The 22,348-nt window shown below is 39.8% G+C and overlaps 1 protein-coding gene across 2 annotated transcripts in view; it reads left to right on the forward strand.

Moving 5' to 3' along the window:
• PLCB1 (phospholipase C beta 1) overlaps window positions 1-22,348 on the forward strand; it is a 680,752-nt gene that overhangs the window by 522,551 nt on the left and 135,853 nt on the right. For both annotated transcript variants that reach the window (XM_074317198.1, XM_074317199.1), the window contains exons 11-15: window positions 7,649-7,731; window positions 14,434-14,518; window positions 15,834-16,011; window positions 20,224-20,291; window positions 22,219-22,315. In XM_074317198.1, coding sequence (XP_074173299.1) covers window positions 7,649-7,731; window positions 14,434-14,518; window positions 15,834-16,011; window positions 20,224-20,291; window positions 22,219-22,315 — 511 coding nt within the window. The remainder of the gene's footprint in view (window positions 1-7,648; window positions 7,732-14,433; window positions 14,519-15,833; window positions 16,012-20,223; window positions 20,292-22,218; window positions 22,316-22,348) is intronic.

The following is a 22,348-nucleotide window of genomic DNA, read 5'->3' on the forward strand; positions in this document are numbered from 1 at the left end:
ATCATCAGTATACTGCATTGTATGTTCACCACCCAGAGTCGGTTCTCCTTCCATCACCATATATTTGAGTTCCTTTGCAGGGGGTTGGGGTGAGGGTAAACACCAAGTTTTAAGCATATTTATTTTATGTGGAGCATTGGCTTTTTGGCCACAGCCATCAAGTCAGCTTAGAGTGACTCTCCCTATGCACTCAACAGTACAAGTGGTTCTTCAATCTCATCTGTGATCTCTGAGCCACAGGCTGATTGAATATCTATTCCTGGGCTCCAGGAATAGCACAGCTTCTCAACCACATCCACACACTTGCTGACAGATTTAGAGACTAAAAGATTAAAACTGGCCCAGAACACTGCTTCTTCTCTCTCCCTGCCAGAGTTAGGGGTAGGAGGTGGCCAAATAGAGCAGGAAACCCTTCTCCTCTGCTGGTTGGTTTGTCCAGCCACGCTCTCTGCTAATGTGCATTTGCAGGATGTATCATTCTTGCAGAGATGTGGACAGTGGTGGGAAAGGATGAGTGTGGGGAGTAGAAATGCCAACCTGTTTTGTGGACAAATATACAGAGCAAGAATTCTCTACATCAGGACTAGGACTAGGGCGATGCACCTGAGGCACCTTACCTGCAAAGTTTAGGGAGGAGCTTACTCTCAGTGTCATGTAAATGCAGAGTGGACACCTGCGAATGGGTGTTTCTTTACCTTTTGCATTTAGATACCTCATTTGCCTCACCCTAGGCCCAGCCCTGCCCTGCATGATTATCAGCATGTGGTCTGCTTTTCCAGAAACTACTTTGTAACAGTGACTTTGTAAGAAAGGGTAAAAAATGAAATGGGGAACAAGGCCCTACGTGATGTACCCCGCCCCCATTATCACTTTCCCCCTCATTCACTTGGCTCCAACTCCATGGGCCTCCTTGCCATTCCTTGACTATGGTAGGCAGGTTTGACCACACAGCCTTGGCACAGGTTGTCCTCTCTGCCTAGAATGCACTTCCCCCAGGCATCGGCGTGATTCACCTCTTACTTCCTTGAAAACTGTCAAATGCCACCTTCTGAACAAAGCTTAATGTGACCACTCAATTTAATACTATAACCAGCCATCACGCCCACTCCCACACTCCTGATACATTCCCCACCACCTCTTTATTTTTTCTATTTACCAGCTGGCACCACTCTGCTTAACTTAATTATTGTGTTCCTTGTTTATTGTCTGTCTCCTTCTACTAGTATGTAAGCCCCACAAAGACATGATCTTTGTTTTGTTCCCTGATCTGTCCCAAGCACTTTGAAAGAATCTGGCATATAGTAGGTGCTCAATAAATGTTTTATAAAAGAATTTTCCCATTCCAATGCAAACAGACCAATTACAGCATAGCTTTCATTTTTAGTTTTTCTTGCCTCTGCTTATCACATGCATGAATTTTGTCTTTCTCTATTTTCACGTGTGAAATTCCATGTGTAGTATATTGGAGGGCACTGAAAAGATTCTCTCAATGTTTGCCAGTTTGGGCTCTCCCATATGTTTTGACCTGACCTTCACAGTGCAGTTAGACTATATTCTATAGCCACAGGTGTATTGCAGCAGCAAAATAAACTAAATGCAGAAGTTCATCATTTTTATGTCACATAGTTTATCTACTCTCAGCCTATGCAATCGGAAAAGCTTCTGTGAGATATATGCCCCAAAGCGAAAGTTCCTATTGGCATTTACCTCCTATTTATTGTATGAGCCAAAGTAAAATGTTATGTTCTGGGAAAGGGGACATGCTATAATTCCCCTTCTCTCTGGGGGGCTTTTTATTTTGCAGTCTGGGTTTATTTATTATTTACCCCATATATCTGCCCTTCTGTTTCTCTGCCTTACTGCCTGAGCCTTTCTGATGGTCAGGGCAGTAATTTCACCACTTAGGCTTCATTCTCTCTGCTCCCACTCAGTCTCCTTCCTCCCACAGTGTGCACCCACCCACCCTCCCCATCCCCACGCTGCTCCTTTGTATTCCCTCAGGCAGCTCCTTTGTAATCAGCAATTGTACAAGATGGAAAACTGGATAATGTGATAACATATATATGATGACAATGTATTAAATATGAGTATGTGGTTAAATGGAGCATTTCTGAAAATAAAGCTTCATTCTCTGAGAGAAATAATAATTTAGGATGCAATTTAACTGCTACATAAACGCTCACATAAAATGGATATCAAATACACCCTGCTGTTGTCTGTCAAGGATAAAGGATTTCAAGGGCAGTTTTTTTCCCACTGGAGGTTAGTAATTGAGCCATATGGTTTGTAGATTATTGAATCCAGTGTTAGCAGTCTCTGAAAAATGGTTTTGGCTTAATAAGGAGCAATTGCGCTGTAAGGTACTTTCACATTCCAGTGTCCACTAATGACAGTTTATGTGAAAGAACGAAACTTCAAACCTGTAACAATTTCTCTCATCTGATGGATCATGTGTACTGTGCAAAATATTCTAAAGATATTAAAAAAAAAAAAAAAACACAAAAGTCCTACAATGGACCTTCTGGAGTTTTCAGGTACTCCCTGCTAAAATGATTAGATGAAATTCAGTAAATGCTTTCTTTGGTTTTAAAAGTTCAAAAGGGTGTTCTAAGCTGATGGCTAACCTTATGGTAGAGATGAGAAGAGACAGATAGAGGGAGGAGGGAGCAGATAGAGGAAAAGAGAGAAAAGAGACTACAGAGGGTAAGAATGCAGCTCTGGAGCTGATGTCAGGGTTCTAATGCCAGCTCTCCTATTTGCTGGCTGCAGACCTTGGAGAAACACCCTTACTAGTCTGAGCCTCTTTCTTATAAGCAAAATGGAGCTGATAATAGAGCTTACCTCCTAGGTTGGTTGTCAGCATTCAAGGATGCTACTTAATATACAGACATTGCTTAGAAGAGTGCATGGTACTCAGGGAGTACTCTATAAATGCTAGCTACTGATATTATAATTGAAATTTAAGAAGTCACACTTTAGCTCTCTTTCTATAAATATGAAGGCTGTGGTATTATTTATTCAAGGAGTTATTAAGTCAGGGTGAGGGCAGGGGGTGAATTAAGTCATTTATAAAGCTGCTGTGGTAGAGGCTGCGGGTGCCCTCCACACACAACCCCTGGCATCCACTTTAGGAAGAGGCTAGAAGGCTAAACTATGTGGCAAATTAAACACAGCCCAGACTCGGTTAGGGACCCAGTGGGAGCTGAGAAGGATATGGCAGATAAGCGTGGAGAATCCATTGCAAATATGGGTCCTAAGTCAAGTGCACAAGATCAGAAGTGCACAGCACCAGAGACAGAAAAAGGGAGAAGTAGGGGACACAAGATAGGAAGGACTAGGAACCAGGGCCCAGCACCAGTTCAGGCCATACCAGCATATCCACTGTGGGGTAAGAGAAGCAAACCCAGGGAGCTAGGAAGACAGAGAGGCATAAATTCCCTAGTGGTCTGAGAGCAGGCCCATAAAAATACCCACATTTAATTGGCCAAAAATAAGGAGAAAGGCCATTGTCCTGGGACAAAATACCCACTTTTCTAAGGTAGAAGGGGTAGGGTTCTCACTCACCTTTAGGCCTGACTCTTATTGGCCCAAATGCTGATGGGGCGAGTCTATAGTCAAGTTTCATTATTAGAGGCAACTGGAGATATTCTCAAACAGCCAAAATCACCAATTATAATCAGAAAAGTTATCGAAGTCTTTTACTTACATTTACATTTGAGAGACTCTTTTTCAATGTAAGGCTGACTCAAGCTTGAATGGAAATTTCAGCCATGAAAGTGTTGAAGGCTATTGAGTATGGAGCATTCAAACTTCTGTAACACAAAGTTACATTTACCTTTGGTTACAATCAAGTTTTAAGCTTTGCTTAAGCCAATGATGAGACTAGTCCAAAGGTTGACAAACTATCCTCTTTAGGCCACATTCAGCATGACACCTGTTTTGGTGAATTAACTTTTGTTGGAGCATAGCCACAGCCACGTGTTTACTTATTATCTGTGGCTACTTTGGGGCTACAAAGGCAGAGTTGAATAGTTGCCATAGACACCATTTGGCCAGTAAAGTCTAAAATAGTTACTATCTGGTCCTTTATGGGAAAAGTTTGCTGGCCTTTGAAATACTCAATAGAAAAATAAATGGGATCATGAATAGATAAATGATGTTTCTCTTCTATTAGGAATGTTAAGAGTTCATTTATTTATTGGAAAATATTTAGTGAACATCTAGAATGTTCCTTAGCACTTCCTAGGCCCTGGAGACAGAGCAGTGGAGAAAACTGAGTGCTTACCCTCAAGAAGCTTCCATTCTAGTGGGGAAAAGTAGATAAAAATAAACATACAATATGGCACATGGAGATATGCCCTTTAAGGTTACATAAGTTAAGTATTGAACAAAAGAGGGGCTAGAGGTATGCCATTTTCAGCAGTATGGTGGCAGAAGGACTGTTATTACAAGACATTTGAGCAGAGACCACACACCCCTCAGGTATGGAAGTGAGTCCTGCTTTCAGGTAAGAGTATTCCTGATAAAGGGAACAAAGATAAAGAAATGAAAGCGAAAAACAAGGAGATGAAGTCATGTTCGGTGTATTCAAGGAAAAGCAAGAGGTCAGTGAACTGTATCAGGGTAAGCAATAGTGAACAGGTAAAGGAGATGAATCTAGAGAGATAGCAGGTGCCAGATCTGATGAAGAATTTGGATTTCACTCTGAAATAGAAGGCCAATGGAAAAATTTTACTCCGAAGTAATGAAATAATCTGATTCCTGTTTGATAACAATCAATCTGGCTATCGTATGTAATATATGGAACAAACACAGAGGGAAAAAAGCAGTTAAATTTTCTATCAGTCAGTCTCTGCTTGGTTTTGCTGCAATAACAAAAAATTACAGAATCTCAGTGATTTAGAACCACAAAGGTTTATTTCTTGCTTGAGTTTGATGTCAGCTGTTGCTCTGATATTGTCTATAATCCACAAAGAAAGAATAGCCCCAATCTGTGATATCACTGAGCTCATGGCAGAGGGAAAAGAGAAATGGCAGAACCACATCATGGCTCTTGAAGACTGCTCAGCAGATGACCATGCCATTTTCATACATATTTCACTCCAAAACACGTGGCCATGCCTATTATCAACTGATCTCAGAGAAAGGGGTAGTGAAATGTGGGAATTATGATAAAATCTACCACAGCAGTTACTGCAAAGGTTTTTGGATCAGGATAGCTGAGATGTGGTTATATCCTGGACATGTTTGGGACAGGATTGCTGATAAATCAGAAGATGTGAGAGAAAGAGGTCAAGAATTGCTCCAATGTGCCTTGCCTTTACCTGATACAATAGGGCCACATTTATTAAATGAACAAAATCTAGACTCACCCCCTCCGCCCGCCTTTTCTTTGCATTTATCACTCACTTGCTTTATGATATCTCCTCTCAATTATTTTGAGGGTTTTGATCTTAGGAGGTTAAGCTCATTAAGCTAATTTGCTGCATGGGAGCTACTGCAAAGGTTAAGAGCATAAACTCTAGAGTCAGATAAAGTTTCCTGGGGTTTACTAGATGTTCCTCTCTGTGATCTTGGGCAAATTGGTTAATATCTCTGAGCCTCCATTTTATAATCTATAAAATGGTGGATACTACTTTTCTTATATGTATAGCATGAGAGAAGATATGTGTCTGGAACATAATAAATGCTCGTTTAATGGGGGCTCTCGTTCGTATTAGTAAGAGTCTGAGGTAAGATTTAGGGTGAGTGAGGAGGAAGGTACCAGCAAGGTAAGTAACTTTAGTTGATTTAAGAATATATGCCCATCATGAGCTGGGTTCTTTATCTTCTCTCAATGCATTCTCACAACAACAGACTCATGGAATGAAGTATCTCACCCCCACTCTACAGTCAGTAAGCGAATGCACAGAGGCATTAAGTGAAATTTCCCAAGGTCACACAGCTTGGAAGTCTAAGAAGTAAGACTCAAACACGAGTCTGTTTGAATTCAAAGCCTGTGCTCAAATAAATCAAAAAAAGAATTTAAAATCTTGATGCAGCTTGCTATTTATAGTGCACTTATGTTTGATGGCATCCGCTATCATAAAAGTTAAACTGATCATGTATGAAAGGCAATCTGTGAACTCACTTCTAAGAAATGATGAAAGCGGTTTTTTGCTCCATGCAGGCAAATCTCTCTTACAGGATATGTGCAAATATAGTAAGAATTAGAAAGTCTTATTTATACTGTGGGGCCAAGGAAATAGCTTTCTGGCTTGGAGATAAAGAAGGCTATGCATTCTTTAAGGAAGGTAGGGAAGATAACAGAGAAGGCTCGGGCACAAAGAATGAGAGTAGAAATTCCTACTTGAAAGGAGGATATGAAAAAAGTAAATGCAACTAAAAACAAATTAGGAGTATGTGAAACCACAGTGGCACTGACAGTGATATAATTAAAAATAAATGAGATCACACTTTAATACCAGTTCAATGAAAAAAACATTTTGAAAAAATAATGCCTAAAGCTGGTGAATATGCATTGAAATCTGGTCCTTCGTTACATTACTCTAGGCAATCAAAAATGAAAAGTAATTTGGAGAAACACGGGAGAGTTTAAAACTATTCATATTCTTTAATTCAATAATTCCCCTTCTGAGACTTTATTCCCAGAATAATTCAAAGTATTAGGAAAAAATGAAGATGTGCTTTGTAAAATTATTTGAATGATAACTTTTAAAATATGTCTATCCCACAGCTGGCTAATGGTTAAATCAATTATGATACTACTACTCCCTAGAATTTTATACAGATATTAAAGCTTATGACAGACACATTTTTGAAAAATATAGATTGAAGAATAAAGTACTGATATATGTTACAGCATGGATCAATGAAAGCGTGCTAAATGAAAGGTGCCAGACATAAAAGGCCACGTATTGTATGATTCCAATTATATGAAATGTTCAGTATATGCACAACTATGGAGATAAAGGTAGATTAATGATTGCCTAGAGCTAGATGTGTGAGGTGGGATGGGGGAATTGGGAGTGACTGCTAATGGGTACATGATTTCTTTTGGAGGTGATAAAAACGTCCTAACTTAAATTGGGATGATGGTTGTACAACTCTGAATATACTAAAAATCATGTAATTGTACACTTCAAATGGGTGAATTCTATCTCAGTAATGTTATATATCATAACAATATTAAAAAACACAAATAGAGTAGTTACTATAATTAAAACTCAGTTATACAAATACATGAAATACAAACTAGAAGTAATATAACCAAATGCCAACAGTGGTTTGGTTCAAAGGGTGAATTTATGAGTGAAAATGTTTGCCTGCTCTTGCCCAAATTTTTTATAATATGATTGACTCATTTTATTATTTTTAAAAAGTAGGTTTAATTAATAAATATTAGAATCATTCCACAGTTGTGTCTCCCCCTCCACTCAAATTCATTCTCCTTTTTCTTTCCTTGCTAAGTCAAGAGTCAGAAAATGTACAGTGCAGCAGCCTTCACAATCCCTTCTAGTCATTTCAGGCCACTTGATACAATTCTATGAATGAAAAAGGTGGCCATATTAATGTATGTAGCTCCAAAGAAAAACATACACACATTGAAATTCTGACATACTGAATATTCATGTGTTCTCATTTTTAGGAAGTGATAGAAGCTATCGCCGAGTGTGCATTTAAGACTTCACCTTTTCCAATTCTCCTTTCGTTTGAAAATCATGTGGATTCGTAAGTATTTAAGACATTTAATAGGGAGTCTTTTTCCCACATAAGTCATGTTTAATAATTGTTCACTCGATGTAAAATTATTTGAGATTATTAGTGGTGTTCTTAGATTATGTTATATATGAGGTGGCATGCTTTCAACCATATGTGATGGAAATTCATTGAAATCTCATTTACATTAAAATAATCCATTGGACTTGTGAAATCTATTTTCATGGCACAGGAATTTTCAATTAAGGACGACTCTTTTTACAATGCAGTGGAACACATTTCCTTATATAATACATGTCTCTATTGCAGTGGGCCGCTTTTGTACGCCTCCGTCATTAGCTCCTTCTGTTGCATGCAAACTTACAGTCAATTTTGCCACGCACTAAAATGGCTGGTTCCATATGCATTGGAGCTGGTGGAAAGACAGCTGTAAATTTTATTCTGCTACTCCGCACTTAAACAAAACCCAGACTGCCAAATGTTCCCTGCATCCCCTTCCCATTGGTTTCCCCTGTTTATTAGTATTGGTGAATATTTGCCCATTTCAGAATAGCCCGCACTTATTTCTGAGCTACATAAAAGAAAAGGTAATTTTGACTTGACTGTTTTATATTCTTTTTATGACAAAGGACCAGAGTAAGATACATTTCTATCACACACACAGATATTAGTTTATCAAGTAGTTACTCAGTTTAAAGAGCTTCCAAATGAAAAATTCTACATCAGTTCAAGATACCAAAATTCTCGTCCATGGAATTAGTGCCTGAAGACTCCGTAGTGGTACCATCATTGCTCAAACAAGCATCTGTGAAGTAGTCCTCTCTTTCATTTCAACAACCTAAACTGGTTTTCTCAACTATAAACCAATAGCACCTGCCCTAATCTGACTCTCAGGTTCCCTTCCCCTCCTTCTTATTTAAGTCTTTCCCGGGTCACTAATGTGCTCTGCCCAACTAATTCACAACAACACATGCTTCAATTCACTAATTCTTACAGAATTCACTAAATCCTAGAAAAGCGGTTTGGTCACTGTCGTGCGGGGAAGCCTGCGGGGTCTCTGCTCCCGCTCCCCATACAAGAACGCAGGATATGGTGAGGCCAAAAAGGAACACCCACGGAGCCATAGGTAGGGGAGTCATACCACTATACTCTCTCTGGCGGCACTATACTCTCACTGGAGGCTGGATCCACACTGTCCGCAAACCGCCATCCACGCTTGCCAGCCCAGCCGCCGTCTTCTTGCTAGCCCCCATTCTTCCTCTTTCTTCTCTCCTTCCTTCTCCTCTCTGCTAGCATAGCCACAGCAGTTATATTGTGGCCAATGGCTCACTGGTTACAGCTGACGGCCAACTAGCCACAGCTGATGGCCATGCAATCACAGTTGGCCATTTACTACCTGAGCCAGCACCTGTCTATGTGAGGCCGAGAGCCTGGAAACTACTTTCTGGGGCTCTGCCCCCACAGTCACGATCAAATTTCAGTTTGAGGAATTTCTAAGGAGTTAAGTGATCATTTGTCAATTTATATGAAGAGAGAGACCTTATTTTTTGACACAACCAATTTTATAATTGTCTATATTTCTAGTTTGCCCCCAGGAAATCCATATTACATTTATCGACTCATGATTCTGTTTCATTAGGAAACGGACATTCAATGAGTGTTGTAATCATTTGGCGCAGTTTTTCTCACACTTCTGAGGGTCGATTAAAGAGAAAAGAATTTATTCTGTTTATTCTGTTTCATTGCTATTTCTCTTCTAAATAAAGGGACCACCCCTTTAGTCATTGTATTTTGTACCTCATTTGCTGTGACAGCTCTGATTTGCAGATAACTTTTCTGGAGTATTTTTTCATCTGCCCATCCATTTGTAACTGGGCTCTAAAATACTTTAGTACCTTTCTTCCAGGCACTATAGTTCACAGACTTGTTGATGTGTTATTTTCTTTTTGTAGAAATATCTCCAAACCTAGCACATTTGTTTTCTTTAAGAAATGTTTCTATATAAATTAGACAAAATGAAAAGCTGTTTACAAAATTTACAAATCCATGCTTTATTGTCACACCTGGTACAATGAGCTCTCCCTACGGTGGCCAGAGAGGTGTCAATAACCACCACCACCACAAACATAATAACACGTAATATTTACTATGTCGTGAGTAGTGTTCCAAGCATAAGCTCATTTAACCCTCGCCACAAACCCAAGTGCTCCTAAGAATAAATACTATTATGATTATCCCTATTTTACAGATGATGAAACTGAGTCCCAAAGAGGCTGAGTAACTTACCCAAGGCCATGCAGTTAAAACGTGACAGAGCTGGATTCAAATCCATCCAGTCTAGCTTCAAAACTTACATGTTTAACCAATATCTCTTACACCTAAGCAGAAGCTCATGAGCCTTCAAAAGCATCGAATGAAGGCAACCAGAGCATCCACAAGGCAACTGCCAGCAAATGTTTACATTTACGTGGTTGCATCCACAGGACATTTTTTGCAGTCTTTAACACCAGTCATACAGAAAGCCAAAACTGGGCATGAAAACTAAGCCCTACAGTGAACACAAAAGAAAAAAAAATAAATAGTGCCATAATACTGCTCTTTCTGGTATAAAATTGAGAAATTTAGCTATTAAAAGTTTATTAATAATTCATACGTGACAAAAGAAAACAGGAAAACAACCCTCCCAGGATGCCATGATATTTATCTCAAACCATTGAGATAATCTAATGGCAGTGAAATACAAAGATACTGAATTCTACTGTGAGAGGAAGTTGTGTGCTTCATATTTCTGTTGTCCTCGAGCTCCACATATCAAAATCGCTCCAACACCATTCTTTCCTGGGAGGACTATCACACACCCAAAGAAAACAGATAAACTCGATGCTTGACTTGTGGCCACCTCGCCTCATTGCTGACCCAGGTGGCGGACATCATTCATCAGCTGTGCTCTCTTTCCCACTAAACCTAGATCTAACCTCAGAATCCTCCTCAACACAGTGACCCAGGAACATGCCCACCCAAAACATCTGAAATCTATGTGCCACCTCTAGTGAACCATTTTATTCTCCTGTGTGCTGCAGGTACAAAATGTCAGTCTCAGAACTCTGGTCCTAGCTCATTGGAGCCACACCTCCAAAACAAACTCACACTGGAAGAAAGAAATCCACTGAATTTTCTGGTATTCTCTCCAAATATTTGGAATCGCCTATTCATGGACAACAAAGGGGAATCTGCCAGTAGCTGCTGGCAACTTATCCTTCTCCCAGTGCTATGTCAGAATCCCATAAAATACAGCTTCCTGAGCTCCACCCCCATCCCTGACTTCGAATTTCTAGAAATAAGACTTCAAAAATCCCTAGTTAACTCTGATGTTCCACCTGCTATGTAAACTAGCACTTTCATAAGAAGAATTCTACACTGAAATCTAGCGAAGTAACCTCTAGCCATGGTTCAGCTACAGACAATGTGAGATTTTAGACAAAGTTCTTAATTTCCATGCATTGTATACTCTTCATCTATAGAGGAGTTTAATTTAGTTCAACTTAGAGGATTTAACCCATGAAGTGCGGCACGTTTGTTGGTCAGAAAACTGACCACTTTGCCAGGTGCCTACACTTTATTAAAATACTACAGGTATTTTAATATGTCCAGATATGTCTGCTATGGCCTGAAGCTCAAAATGTATTTGTGAATATTTTCCTCTCACTTCATCTCCATAGTAGCCACTGTTTATGCTCTAAATGCTTCAGGACTTTTTTTTCTCTCTAATTGCAACTTTAATGCCTTTTATTTCTGCTGTTCTGACCCGCAATTAAAGGTGGTTTGTTTTCCACTGACTTTTTCTATTCACTTGGCTCTCTGCTCTGTTTCCTGTCAGGTGGGCATGTGTGTTTGTGGAGACCATAAATTGCCTGATTACCAAATAGTGCATTTTACTTTTCTCTTGGACACTTGCCTCTTGTTCTCTTCATCTCAATGGATTTTGAGGCAGGTTTTTAAATGTCTAGGTCAGACATAGATTTTTGCTGTACAAAGTCTGGTAGGGCCATGGGCCATCACCATCGGTGTCGTTAGGGAGCTCATTAGAAATGCAGAGTTTCAGGTCCCACTCCAGACTCTACCTCTGAATCATTTTCTTAAGATGCCCGGTGATTTGAATGAAATATTAGAGCACTGCTCTAAACACTGCAGTCTGTTAACCATCTGCGTCAGAATCACCTGCAAATCCAGGTGCCAGGTTCCACTCCCGACTCAGGGAATGGGAGGACTGGGAACTAAGCCCTGCCACCTGCAGCATTAACAGCTCCAGGTGTTTCTCTAGTGGAATCGCGTAAGATTGTGCTCCAGAAACTACATTCTCAGGATTGGTGGCTACCTGACAGAGGACAGAGGACTGCCTGTCACCTGCTTAGGGACACCTGGAACTCGTCCAGAATGGGAGCTGGTGAGACTATGGCTCCCTGAGAAATCCCAAAAGCAGGAGATTAGGGTAAAACCCTTCTTTTCACACTAGGTCTCTGATCAAAGGAGCTTGGGGCTCCCAAATTCCAACACTCAAGAAAAATGTTATCTACTTCAGCACCTGTTGACTTACTTTAATCCATCACAGCAGTTTTCAAACTTGGATGTGAGCCAAGATCATCTGGAGGGCTTGTTAAGACCCAGGCCCCAGGCCCCACTTCCAGAGCTTCTGATTCAGAGTCTGCAATGGAGGCCTTACATCTGCATTGCTAACCAGCTCACATGCTGTTGCTGCTGCTGGTCCGTGGACCACGCTTGGAGTAGCAAAGCTCTGTCACATTTAATAGCATCATTCTGCGAAAGTGAAATGGAGGGTTTGGACGATTTCTTCCATGCAACCTGGAATGTGGGCACAGCACAGGTGGGCGTGTTTCAGGTACAGCCTGCTAGCTTGGTTTAGCCCCTGAGCCATTTATTCTTTGAGCAAAAGTGTCTGAACAGAGGATGCCCAGGCTGCCCTGCCGAACCAGCCACATCTCTGCTTGCTCCCCAACTTCTAATACGTTGCACCCCCAGTGTTTTTCAGGATAGCTTCTCCAATTGGCAGGTTTTGCTCTCTCCTTGATATTGCTAAGGAATGCTGCAGTATATTCTGAGGGCTGCATAAACCATGCCATAAAATCTCATACCGGTCAAGAAAGGCAGGTTGAGAAGCTGGGAGGTTGTTATGTATTGATTGGCAAGTTCTATGACTCTATCCTTTGCCTCTCCCTGCAAGTCCAAGAAAGCACTGACCTTGGGCTCATGTTTGAACCCCAGAAAACTCACTTGACCCCAAAAATATATGCCTTGTTATTTTTTTAAAAAAACAGAGGGATATAAAGAGTACTTTTTTCCTTGTGGACCATTGCAATATGATTTGAACCCCCAAAGCAACCCCCTTCCCAGAAAAAAAATCAGTCCATGATCCAGGCTGAACAGTCACGGAAGAGAAAATGAAAATAATCACATTTTATAATCGCTTGGAATTGTAGTAATGAAGGCTTTTGATCACTCCAGTCCCAGTTCTGCTAAAACGTATTCACATTGCGGCACGTAGAGACAACTGTTAGAAATCGAGTTTGGCAGCCTGTAGATCAAAATCACAGTCCGGAAAACCCAATGGATTTGGATACCTTTATAATGATATTTAACACTCTACAGAATGGAAAAAAAAAACTATTGCTTTGTGAAAGGTCAAGGGAAGCAGGAGTATTGAAAGAATATGGATGTGCCCTCATATTGGCTGTGTTTCTGTGTGAGCAGGCGCACAAGTGGTCTCGTCTGGCTGGCGGGTGCTGCCTTGTCACACTGGGATCATCTTCCCTCCACCCTGATCTTTCAGTGTTTCGAAGGCGTTTGCATCCATTACTTCCCTTCATCTTCTCAGCATCGTCTGTCCCTTTCCAAGAACAGTTATTATCCTCTTCGTTCTACAGATCAAGAGCCGTTCAGAGCTGGAGCTCAGCTCAGCAAAAGCTCCAGCTCCAGCTTTTTTCCAGGTTCCTATTGGCACATAGTCAGGCTGACTCCACGTTTGCTTCCCTGTTATGCCCGTAAAAGTTGCAAATACCTTTCCCCAAGGTGCCTGCTTCTTTTACTTTTCCTCCAGGACTCTCCTTCCCAAGTGGACACACTTCTGCTTGTCTGCCCTTTTTCTTCTACATTTTTAGATATTTTCTCTCTCTCTCTCTCTCTCTCTCTCTCTCTCTCTCTCTCTCTCTCTCTCTCTTTCATTCCCTACCTCCATTTCTCCCTCTTCTCTCCTCCTTCACCTCCTTACAAACACTCCTTTGCAGCGCAGCACTCTCTGTCAGTTGGACAAATTTCATCCAAGAATTCACATGAAGTCATGAACAAGTTCCACCCCCAAGTGTTTTGCATTTGACTTAGAATCAGGAAATTAAACAAAAGGAACTGAGTCTCTAACTCTGGGACATTCCAGAATCCAGTGACAGGCAAATGACCTGCCATTCCCTCCACCTGTGTTTGTGCAGGTCCGCCTTAGGAATAGCCTCCACTGTCCTGTGTGTGGTGTCCAAATTCACGTAAGGCAGGATAGTACAAATGGGATTCAAAATGATAAAAATGGATCCTGAAGAGTAGGATGAGGGCATTACCTTTCTGTAATTAATGACACAAAGTAATACTTCCTTTCCAACCTCTTTCAATAAGCCTCCTTGCTTTTTCTCTTTCTTTCTTATTTTCCTGTAGCCCAAAGCAGCAAGCCAAGATGGCAGAGTATTGCCGACTGATCTTTGGGGACGCCCTTCTCATGGAGCCACTGGAAAAATATCCGGTAAGTAGTTTTGATGTTTACCCCTGAACGAATGCACATGTTTATGACTGGAGTGAGATGAAGACTTCCTTACATCCTTTCCATATTTATCTTTGTTGGTTAAAATTATGCAGTTAATAATTAACCCTTTGACGAGGAGGACATCGGCAGTGTGCCCTGCTGAGGGCCGGAGACAGGAATCTATTCTCTTCCTCTGCCCACAGTCTCCCTCCTCCCACTGCCTGATGTGACCCAGTCAAGACTGCAGAACCTCCACAATCACAGTCAGCCCACAGAGACATCCGAGGATACAGGGCTCTGATCACCTCCCAGAGAACCTTATCACACCCTTTGAGAGACATGGGTCTGCAAAATGGGACATTGCAGGTGGGACAATGGCATCCCGGCCTGTCCCTGCTGGCCACTGCTCACTTCCTCGCATGCTCCTCCTGGTATAGAACTCAGGCATCCCATTGCCATGGTAACATCCCTGTTTTGGGAGGTAAAGCAGCAGAAATGTCCTAAAGTAGCCTCTTAACTCTTCAATCCTTTCTCCCATTCTCCCCACATCCTTACATGATTTCATACCAGTCCCTGGATTCATTGAAAGCAAAGAATACAGGACCAACTTATGGGAGTTCACTGTACTTTCTAAAAATAGCCCATCTTGGGACTTGCACACGTGCTCTTTGATATCTAATAACCCTCTAATGGGAAATTGATTTTCCCGCTAGATGTGCACGCTTGAAATACTAGAAAAAAGGGTAGCTTGAATCTCAGAGCTGTAAGGAAACCTGAAGCCATCTAATCCACTTTCGCTGATGCCAAGAGATTGCAGCTTAACTACCTAGTGCCTGGATAAGGCTTTTGCTGTTTTTAAACTGTGTTGAAAAGTGGATTCTCCAGGCTTGCCTGGAAGCTCCTGCCTATCTTTCCCAACTCTTTCTGGCAGATGCCACACTTTAACTGGCCTCCCTCCTTGGAAAATCCAGGCCAGGGCCTCCTTATCGGTCCAAAATCAAGATGGCTGGATTTATGTGGTCCATTGGAAAACTCAGGAAACTTCTCGTTAGCACTCCAAATCTACTGGTGCATTTCTATGGTCTTATTCATGTGGATTTCATTGTGGGAAAATTTTGTACAGTAAGTGAAATATAGCTTTTATGTGAAAAAAGAAAGGGCTATGAGCCAGCGCCTATGTAGGACACAGTGCAATGGTGGTAAAGAATAACCTGGAAGCTCTTGTTATCTAAAGCTGTCCTGAGAGGTTGGGAAGAGAATCTGAAAGGAAGAGGGAGTATTTTTCAAGACTGTGCGCTCTTTTTTCCCCCCTTAGCTGGAATCTGGAGTTCCACTTCCCAGCCCTATGGATTTAATGTACAAAATTTTGGTGAAAAATAAGAAGAAATCGCACAAGTCGTCAGAAGGAAGTAGCAAAAAGAAGCTCTCAGAACAAGCCTCCAACACTTACAGCGACTCCTCCGTCATGTTTGAGCCCTCGTCTCCTGGAGCCGGTGAGGGGCTGATGGGCTCTCGTTCTCCTAGTATGCATGGGTTTAAGAATTGCTGCTCTGAAATTAGTTTATGAGGACATTTCACATTCATATTTGGGCACAGTTTTAAACTGTATTGGTTTTCTTTTGCTACTACAAACTTGGTAGCATAAAACTACACAAATTCTTATCCCCTGGTTCAGGTCAGAAGGCCAATGCAATCTCACTGGGCTAAACTGCATTCCTTTCTGGAAACTCTAGGATATCCTATTCTAGCTTCTAGACGCCACCCACATTTGTTGGCTAACGGCCCCATTCCTTCAACTTCAAAGCCAGCAATGTCATATCTCACTGACCCTCTGTCATCATATTTCCCTCTGACCACAGCCAGGAAAAGTTCTCTGCTTTTGATACCTCAAGTCTTCACACTGGTCCCAACTGGATAATTCAGGATAATCTCCCCCATCTCAAGGTCCTTAATCCCACCTTCAAAGTCTTTCTTGCCCTGTATTCACAGGACACAGGACATAGTCACAGGACACAGACATTTGTGGGAGGCCATGATTCTGGCTACCACGTAGACCAAATAATCTTTAGAATGACCTCATGATTTTAAGCTTCTCAAGGGCAATGATCCCTTGACATTAATCACAGGACTGGATGCAAGATATTCACTCAATGCATTCTCAACGATGATGCCACAGTTTAAACTGTTGTTTTAAAATGTGAAGTGGTAAAGTTACTTGAATTATTTATCAAAGTTACTAGGTGATGCTTCACATCATTAATTTTCCTTTTAGATTTAATTTGAAATAGATTTTTGTGGTTGATGAGAAATTAATTCTATGTTGCCACCCATTTCCTTTGAATTACTGGTGATTTAATCTAATTCATTTTCCAAGTTTAGTCAGAATCTCTCAGTAATCTGAAAAGTATATTGTGTAGATCTCCTGATTAGAGAGGGTGAACAGTGGAGGAAACTTTAAGCTTGAATCTAGGAAGTTCTTCAATGAAAAGTTTAACTAACATTGGAACAATCACTTTGGAAAACTGTTGGGCAATAGCTATAAAAACCGAACATATGCACCCCGTATGCCCCAGGGAAGTCCATTTTTAGGTATATGCCCAACAGACATATACATAGGTGCTCACCAACTGACATGCACAAGAATTGCTTAATGCAGCACTATTCAGAATAGCCACAAACCAGAAAACAACCAAATGCCCGTCAACAGAGAAATAACTCATGGTACATTCACACTATGGGATACTATGCAGCAATAATGACCTACAACTGCATACCTTAGTATGGATGAATCTCAGAACCTAATGTTGAGTGAAAGAAATCAGATACAATGTAAGTATTTATTGTAATATTCAATTTATACAAAGTACAGAAACAGATAACTAACCTATGCTGTTACAAGTGAGGAAATGGTTACCCTTGGGGAAGAAGTAACTGGGGGAACCCAAGGGGGCTTCTGGAGATTGGTTATATTTCATTTCTTGATCTAAGGCCAGTTTAGTTAGGGTCAATTCCTTGCACTGTAAACATATGGTATCTATATTTCTCTGTATACCTATCATATAACAATTAAAAGATTTTTAAATAATTTTTAAAAATTAAAATATAAACTCTATGGCAATCAGGACAAAAAAAAGTTAGTTAAGACTCCGACTTTTATTTTTCCATCTCAATTGTCAATTCCTTTTATTGTTTAAATTAAAATCCTTATCAATAGACATGATATAATTCTTTGAAAGTTTTCTTTTTTGGTAGATCTTGTATATGTATTTCAAACATTACACAATTCTGATTTTTTTTTTAAAATAACGTTTGTTCTCAGTAATGTTCTTTTTGAAGTCTTGGAATGAATATTATTAACAGGCCACCTATTTCCTAGAACAGTTCTACCCCTTGAATGCTAGCAAGTAAACCATGTCTTCCTTTGCACGTGGGAGCTTGTTTTACCATCTGCTTTTCCCACTACCAGCTCTTTCTCCCTCTTATTAACTGGATGCAAAGCACAAATAATGATTTTTACAGGCAGTGAACATTATTGCTTAATGCAGAGAAAGAGCAGCAATCTGTTCGTAATACGGTAGATTTCCTAAGCTAGTCCCGTAGTCTATTATGCAATCTTTATTTCAGTGGAAATTTTTGGACATTTTAATATGTAGGTAGACCTGTGAATAAAGAGCACTGCTAATTTACTACTTGGTTTGTAGTTACTCTCAATATTGAGAACTCAGATAACTTGGAAAACGTGAAATGGTTCTTATTTAAGCTAAGTTACTTCTCATGGCCCTTGTCGGCCCGATGACTCTACAGGATTCAACCCTTTGCCAGTACGCTCATCTTAAAGAACAAGGGTAAAGTAAAACACACACACACACACACACACACACACACACACACACACATATATATATATATTTTTTTTTTACATATATATACATATATACACATATATATGTGTATATATATATATATATATATGTGTGTGTGTGTGTGTGTGTGTGTGTGTATATATATATATTTACAGTTCAACAAGATTCCTCCAACATCCATCCAAAGACTTACAAGGGAGAGATCAGGTCCCTGCTCATAGGGTAAAGGAAGACAAATTCTTTCTTCTTTTCCACATAAACCAAAGAATGACCTGATTGAGTCTTTGAAATGACTGGTTTATAGTTGTATCCCATAAAGCACTGTGCAGAAGATTTTGCAAAACAACTTTTTAAATTACTTGTCAAAAAGAATCCCCTCTCTAATTAAAAAACAAAAAATAGTTACAAGAACTTGAGACAACAAATAGGATTATAAAAACTTTTGTATCAACCTCCTAAAAGAATGTATCTCTAATATAATAAGACATATTTTCTATCTAAAATATAATGGATTCACCTGATTAACACAATATCAGCACCATAAAGTGGTTGCAAGTGCCTCTCTTTAATAAACAAGCCATAAATAATAAGCTTTGTTGGTCCCAGCAATCTATTCCCTCTAAATATATTTCATGAATTCTTTGCTCACTGCTATCATTCAGTAATCGATTTCAACTTCATCAGCCAAATGAAAACATTTATAAGCTTCTTGGAAAACAGTGCTGTGGGCGCTGTGTCTTTCATATAGATTGAGGAAGGTAGCTACCTTTCAGAAGGCGGAGAGAGGGAGACGTACTACCAAATCCAGCCACAGCAATGTTGAGCCAGTATTGCCATCTACTGGGCTGGTCACGCTATTGCACTGTGTGAACCCTGAAAGCAGTAGTCAAATCAAACAATTTAGAACTATGCTTACTTTGATTTTTATTTGAAAATCTTTTTACATAACCATTATTTCTGGGTCTGATTGAAGCCCAGAGATGTGAAAGAACATAATGCCTCATAGTAAGTGAGAATATTTAACCTAGCAGAATCATCCACTAAATCTGCAGTGAGAAAAACAACCCAGTGAAAACGCCTGTACATTGGCTAAATGTGAAGCTGAATTATGTCTGACTGAGGTAGGATTCCATAATGTAGAGTGATTTAAAGGTTTCACTCATTTTATCCTACCCTGTTAAACAGAATTTCACCATTTTCCAAGATACTGTATGTGCGTTGTTTAGACAAGATTGCATTCATCAAATAAGCTTGCAGGTAAATCATAGGATACAGTTGGTACCTTACAGTTTTTGTACAGTCAGCTGTATTACCATAACCCCACCGTTCCTGCACCAGCGCATATCCTCTTTCTTGACTTCTGTGAGGTCCTCTATGGCCTTGCAAAAGTAGCTGCAAGGTCACTGAGCGCTGACCAAGCATCACATTGAAGAGTCAGGGCTGAGAAAAAGAGGGAAAGATGGAAAAGTGATAGTTCATCTATCTGTTTAGCGTGGTGCAGACCTTGAGAGAGAATGTATACATCAAGATGGGATACATGTACCATAGAAAACTAACTATATGATGCCATATGGTTTTTTTAAAACATAGATAAAAAGTTAAGCATTTTTAATAGAATTTGGACATTTCAAATGGTATTCACAAATGAGATTTAGGGAAAAAATCCATATTCAAACTGTTAGTACAATTCTCTGTAATTAATAAAATTTAAATACCCAGAAGAGTAATTTTAAAACAAACCGTGAAAGGCCAATTTCCAAGGAAATTTTGGGTAATGCACATGTTATGTGTACGTCAAATCTGTAAAAGTTTACTTCATGAGCTGTTATTAAAATTTAACAGGGGAAGCGGATACGGAGAGTGATGATGACGACGATGACGATGACTGTAAAAAATCATCAATGGATGAGGTAGGTTATCTAGGGCTGGACCTCTGGTCACAGATGCATTCCACTAACTTGTCAACAGGCTGCCCCCTCTGGATATAGTCCATGGTCACCTTCTGCCATCTAGTGGTGAAAACAGTCACAGTTCACTTTTAAACTTTTTCACTACCCAGTGAACATGACATGAAGATGCAGACTTAGGTCACTAAAGGAAGAAGAGGGGCACTGAGAAAAGTTCTCTACAATGAACAATGTTGTTGAGATTGCCTTCCATCAAAATGGGTAGCTAGAGGGTAAATTCAGAATCTGTGATATCCAACTGCCTGCTTCAATTTTTGAGGCCATTAAAGGGATTATCAAATGGTCCCAAGTTCAAAGACATGAGGTTTGGAGAAATGTTCAGAAATATGACAATAATTCCATTGTTGTATTTTGGAACCACTGCAGATACCTACTGATACAAACTCAAGCATCCCAAATAACTTCATGAGCTCAGAAATATTAATCGCACAGAATCTAGAAATGAATCAGAGCTAGGTCAATTGGAATTTTAAAACTTTGTTTTAGCAGAAGTGCTGGTCAAAAAAATTACACTGAATTTGCTTTCAAATATGTTGGAAAGTATCTATCTCATTACTTGTATCTTTGCAATTTAGTTAATAAGGATAAATAGCAAATAATAAACTGTTCTGACTTCATATTCTTTCTCTTATAATTATTTCCTTTCATGTAGTCTTAATTTTTTATTATGTTTCCCTACTATATTCCAACTTAATGTCTGGAAGGAAAATTGTTACATTGCCTGGTAAAGTACTTCTGCCTGAGAATGATTTTAATTGTTTATAAATTTGTGTATCAGTGTTTTTTTGATAATTTAAAAATTGTCTTACTAACTGGATGGTCCAATTTCCAAATGAGTATTTCCCAATTAATGTTTAACCTAAATATTGTTACAAGGAGTTTTCAAAAGAAACCTTGTCTCCACGTATTCGCTCATCCAAAAATGGAGAAAATATTAGATCACTCTATTGAACTCTGTCTATGCCAATACCGCAGTATTGGTTTTCTTCTTTGTTAAAAATTCTATCAAAATAATATGTAATAGCTAATAACAGTTAAAGTAACATGAGGTTTTACCAAGTGCTGTTCTGAGCTCTTTCATGTAAATTAATTTATTTAATAATCACAAAAACCCTATATGCTATTGGAACTTATTTTATCCTAATTTTACAGATGAGTAATCTGAAGCACAGAGCAGTTAAGTAACTTGTCCAAGATTGCACAGCTTCTAAGTGGTGAGCTTGGGATTTTAAATCAGGCAATTTGGCTCTAGAACCTGAGCTATTTATTGACCCCCTATACTATGCTGCACTGCTTACCTAATAGGCTCACAGGAACCAAGAAAGGAGAGAGGAGGAATGCTTTTTATATAAAGAAAAACAATAGTTGTTGGCCTACCCCAATCCACAAGGCAAGCTTTTTTTTCTGTTTTAAATAAATTCAGTTAATCTTGTGGTTACCCACAGACTAATTTTCTCGTTGAACAGTGAGTTCTTGCTTTATTAACTTTAGTCGTTCTTTTTGGACTCCTTGCTTTGGCAGATGAGCTGTAGCTCAGTGCTTCTCAAACTTTCCTGTCCATTTGAATCACCGTAGTAAAATGCAGATTCTAATTTGCTGCATTTCTGAGGACGCCCAGGGGAGGCTGATGCTGCTGGTCCCAGAGCACAAGGGGAGCCACCTCTAGACCTCCCTCCTCCCACCCCACACTGGAGTAACATGAGGCGTTGCTTTTTTTTTTTCTGTAATGAATTTTCTGTTGGTAATAATCATCCTCTGAAGAGGAGGAGGATTTTCTGCTCTCATGGGTCACATGATCACTGCCTTGGGAAAATAACCCTCAATAATATAATGTTAACTCTGGGAATGTTATTTTTATTCTTCCTTCTAGGGGACAGCTGGGAGTGAGGCTATGGCCACAGAAGAGATGTCTAACCTGGTGAACTACATTCAGCCTGTCAAGTTTGAGTCGTTTGAAATTTCAAAAAGTAAGTTTTCCTGGAGGATAACCCCAAATGTAA

Source organism: Rhinolophus sinicus, linkage group LG13 (genome assembly GCF_036562045.2).
Source record: "Rhinolophus sinicus isolate RSC01 linkage group LG13, ASM3656204v1, whole genome shotgun sequence".
Lineage (NCBI taxonomy): Eukaryota > Metazoa > Chordata > Mammalia > Chiroptera > Rhinolophidae > Rhinolophus > Rhinolophus sinicus.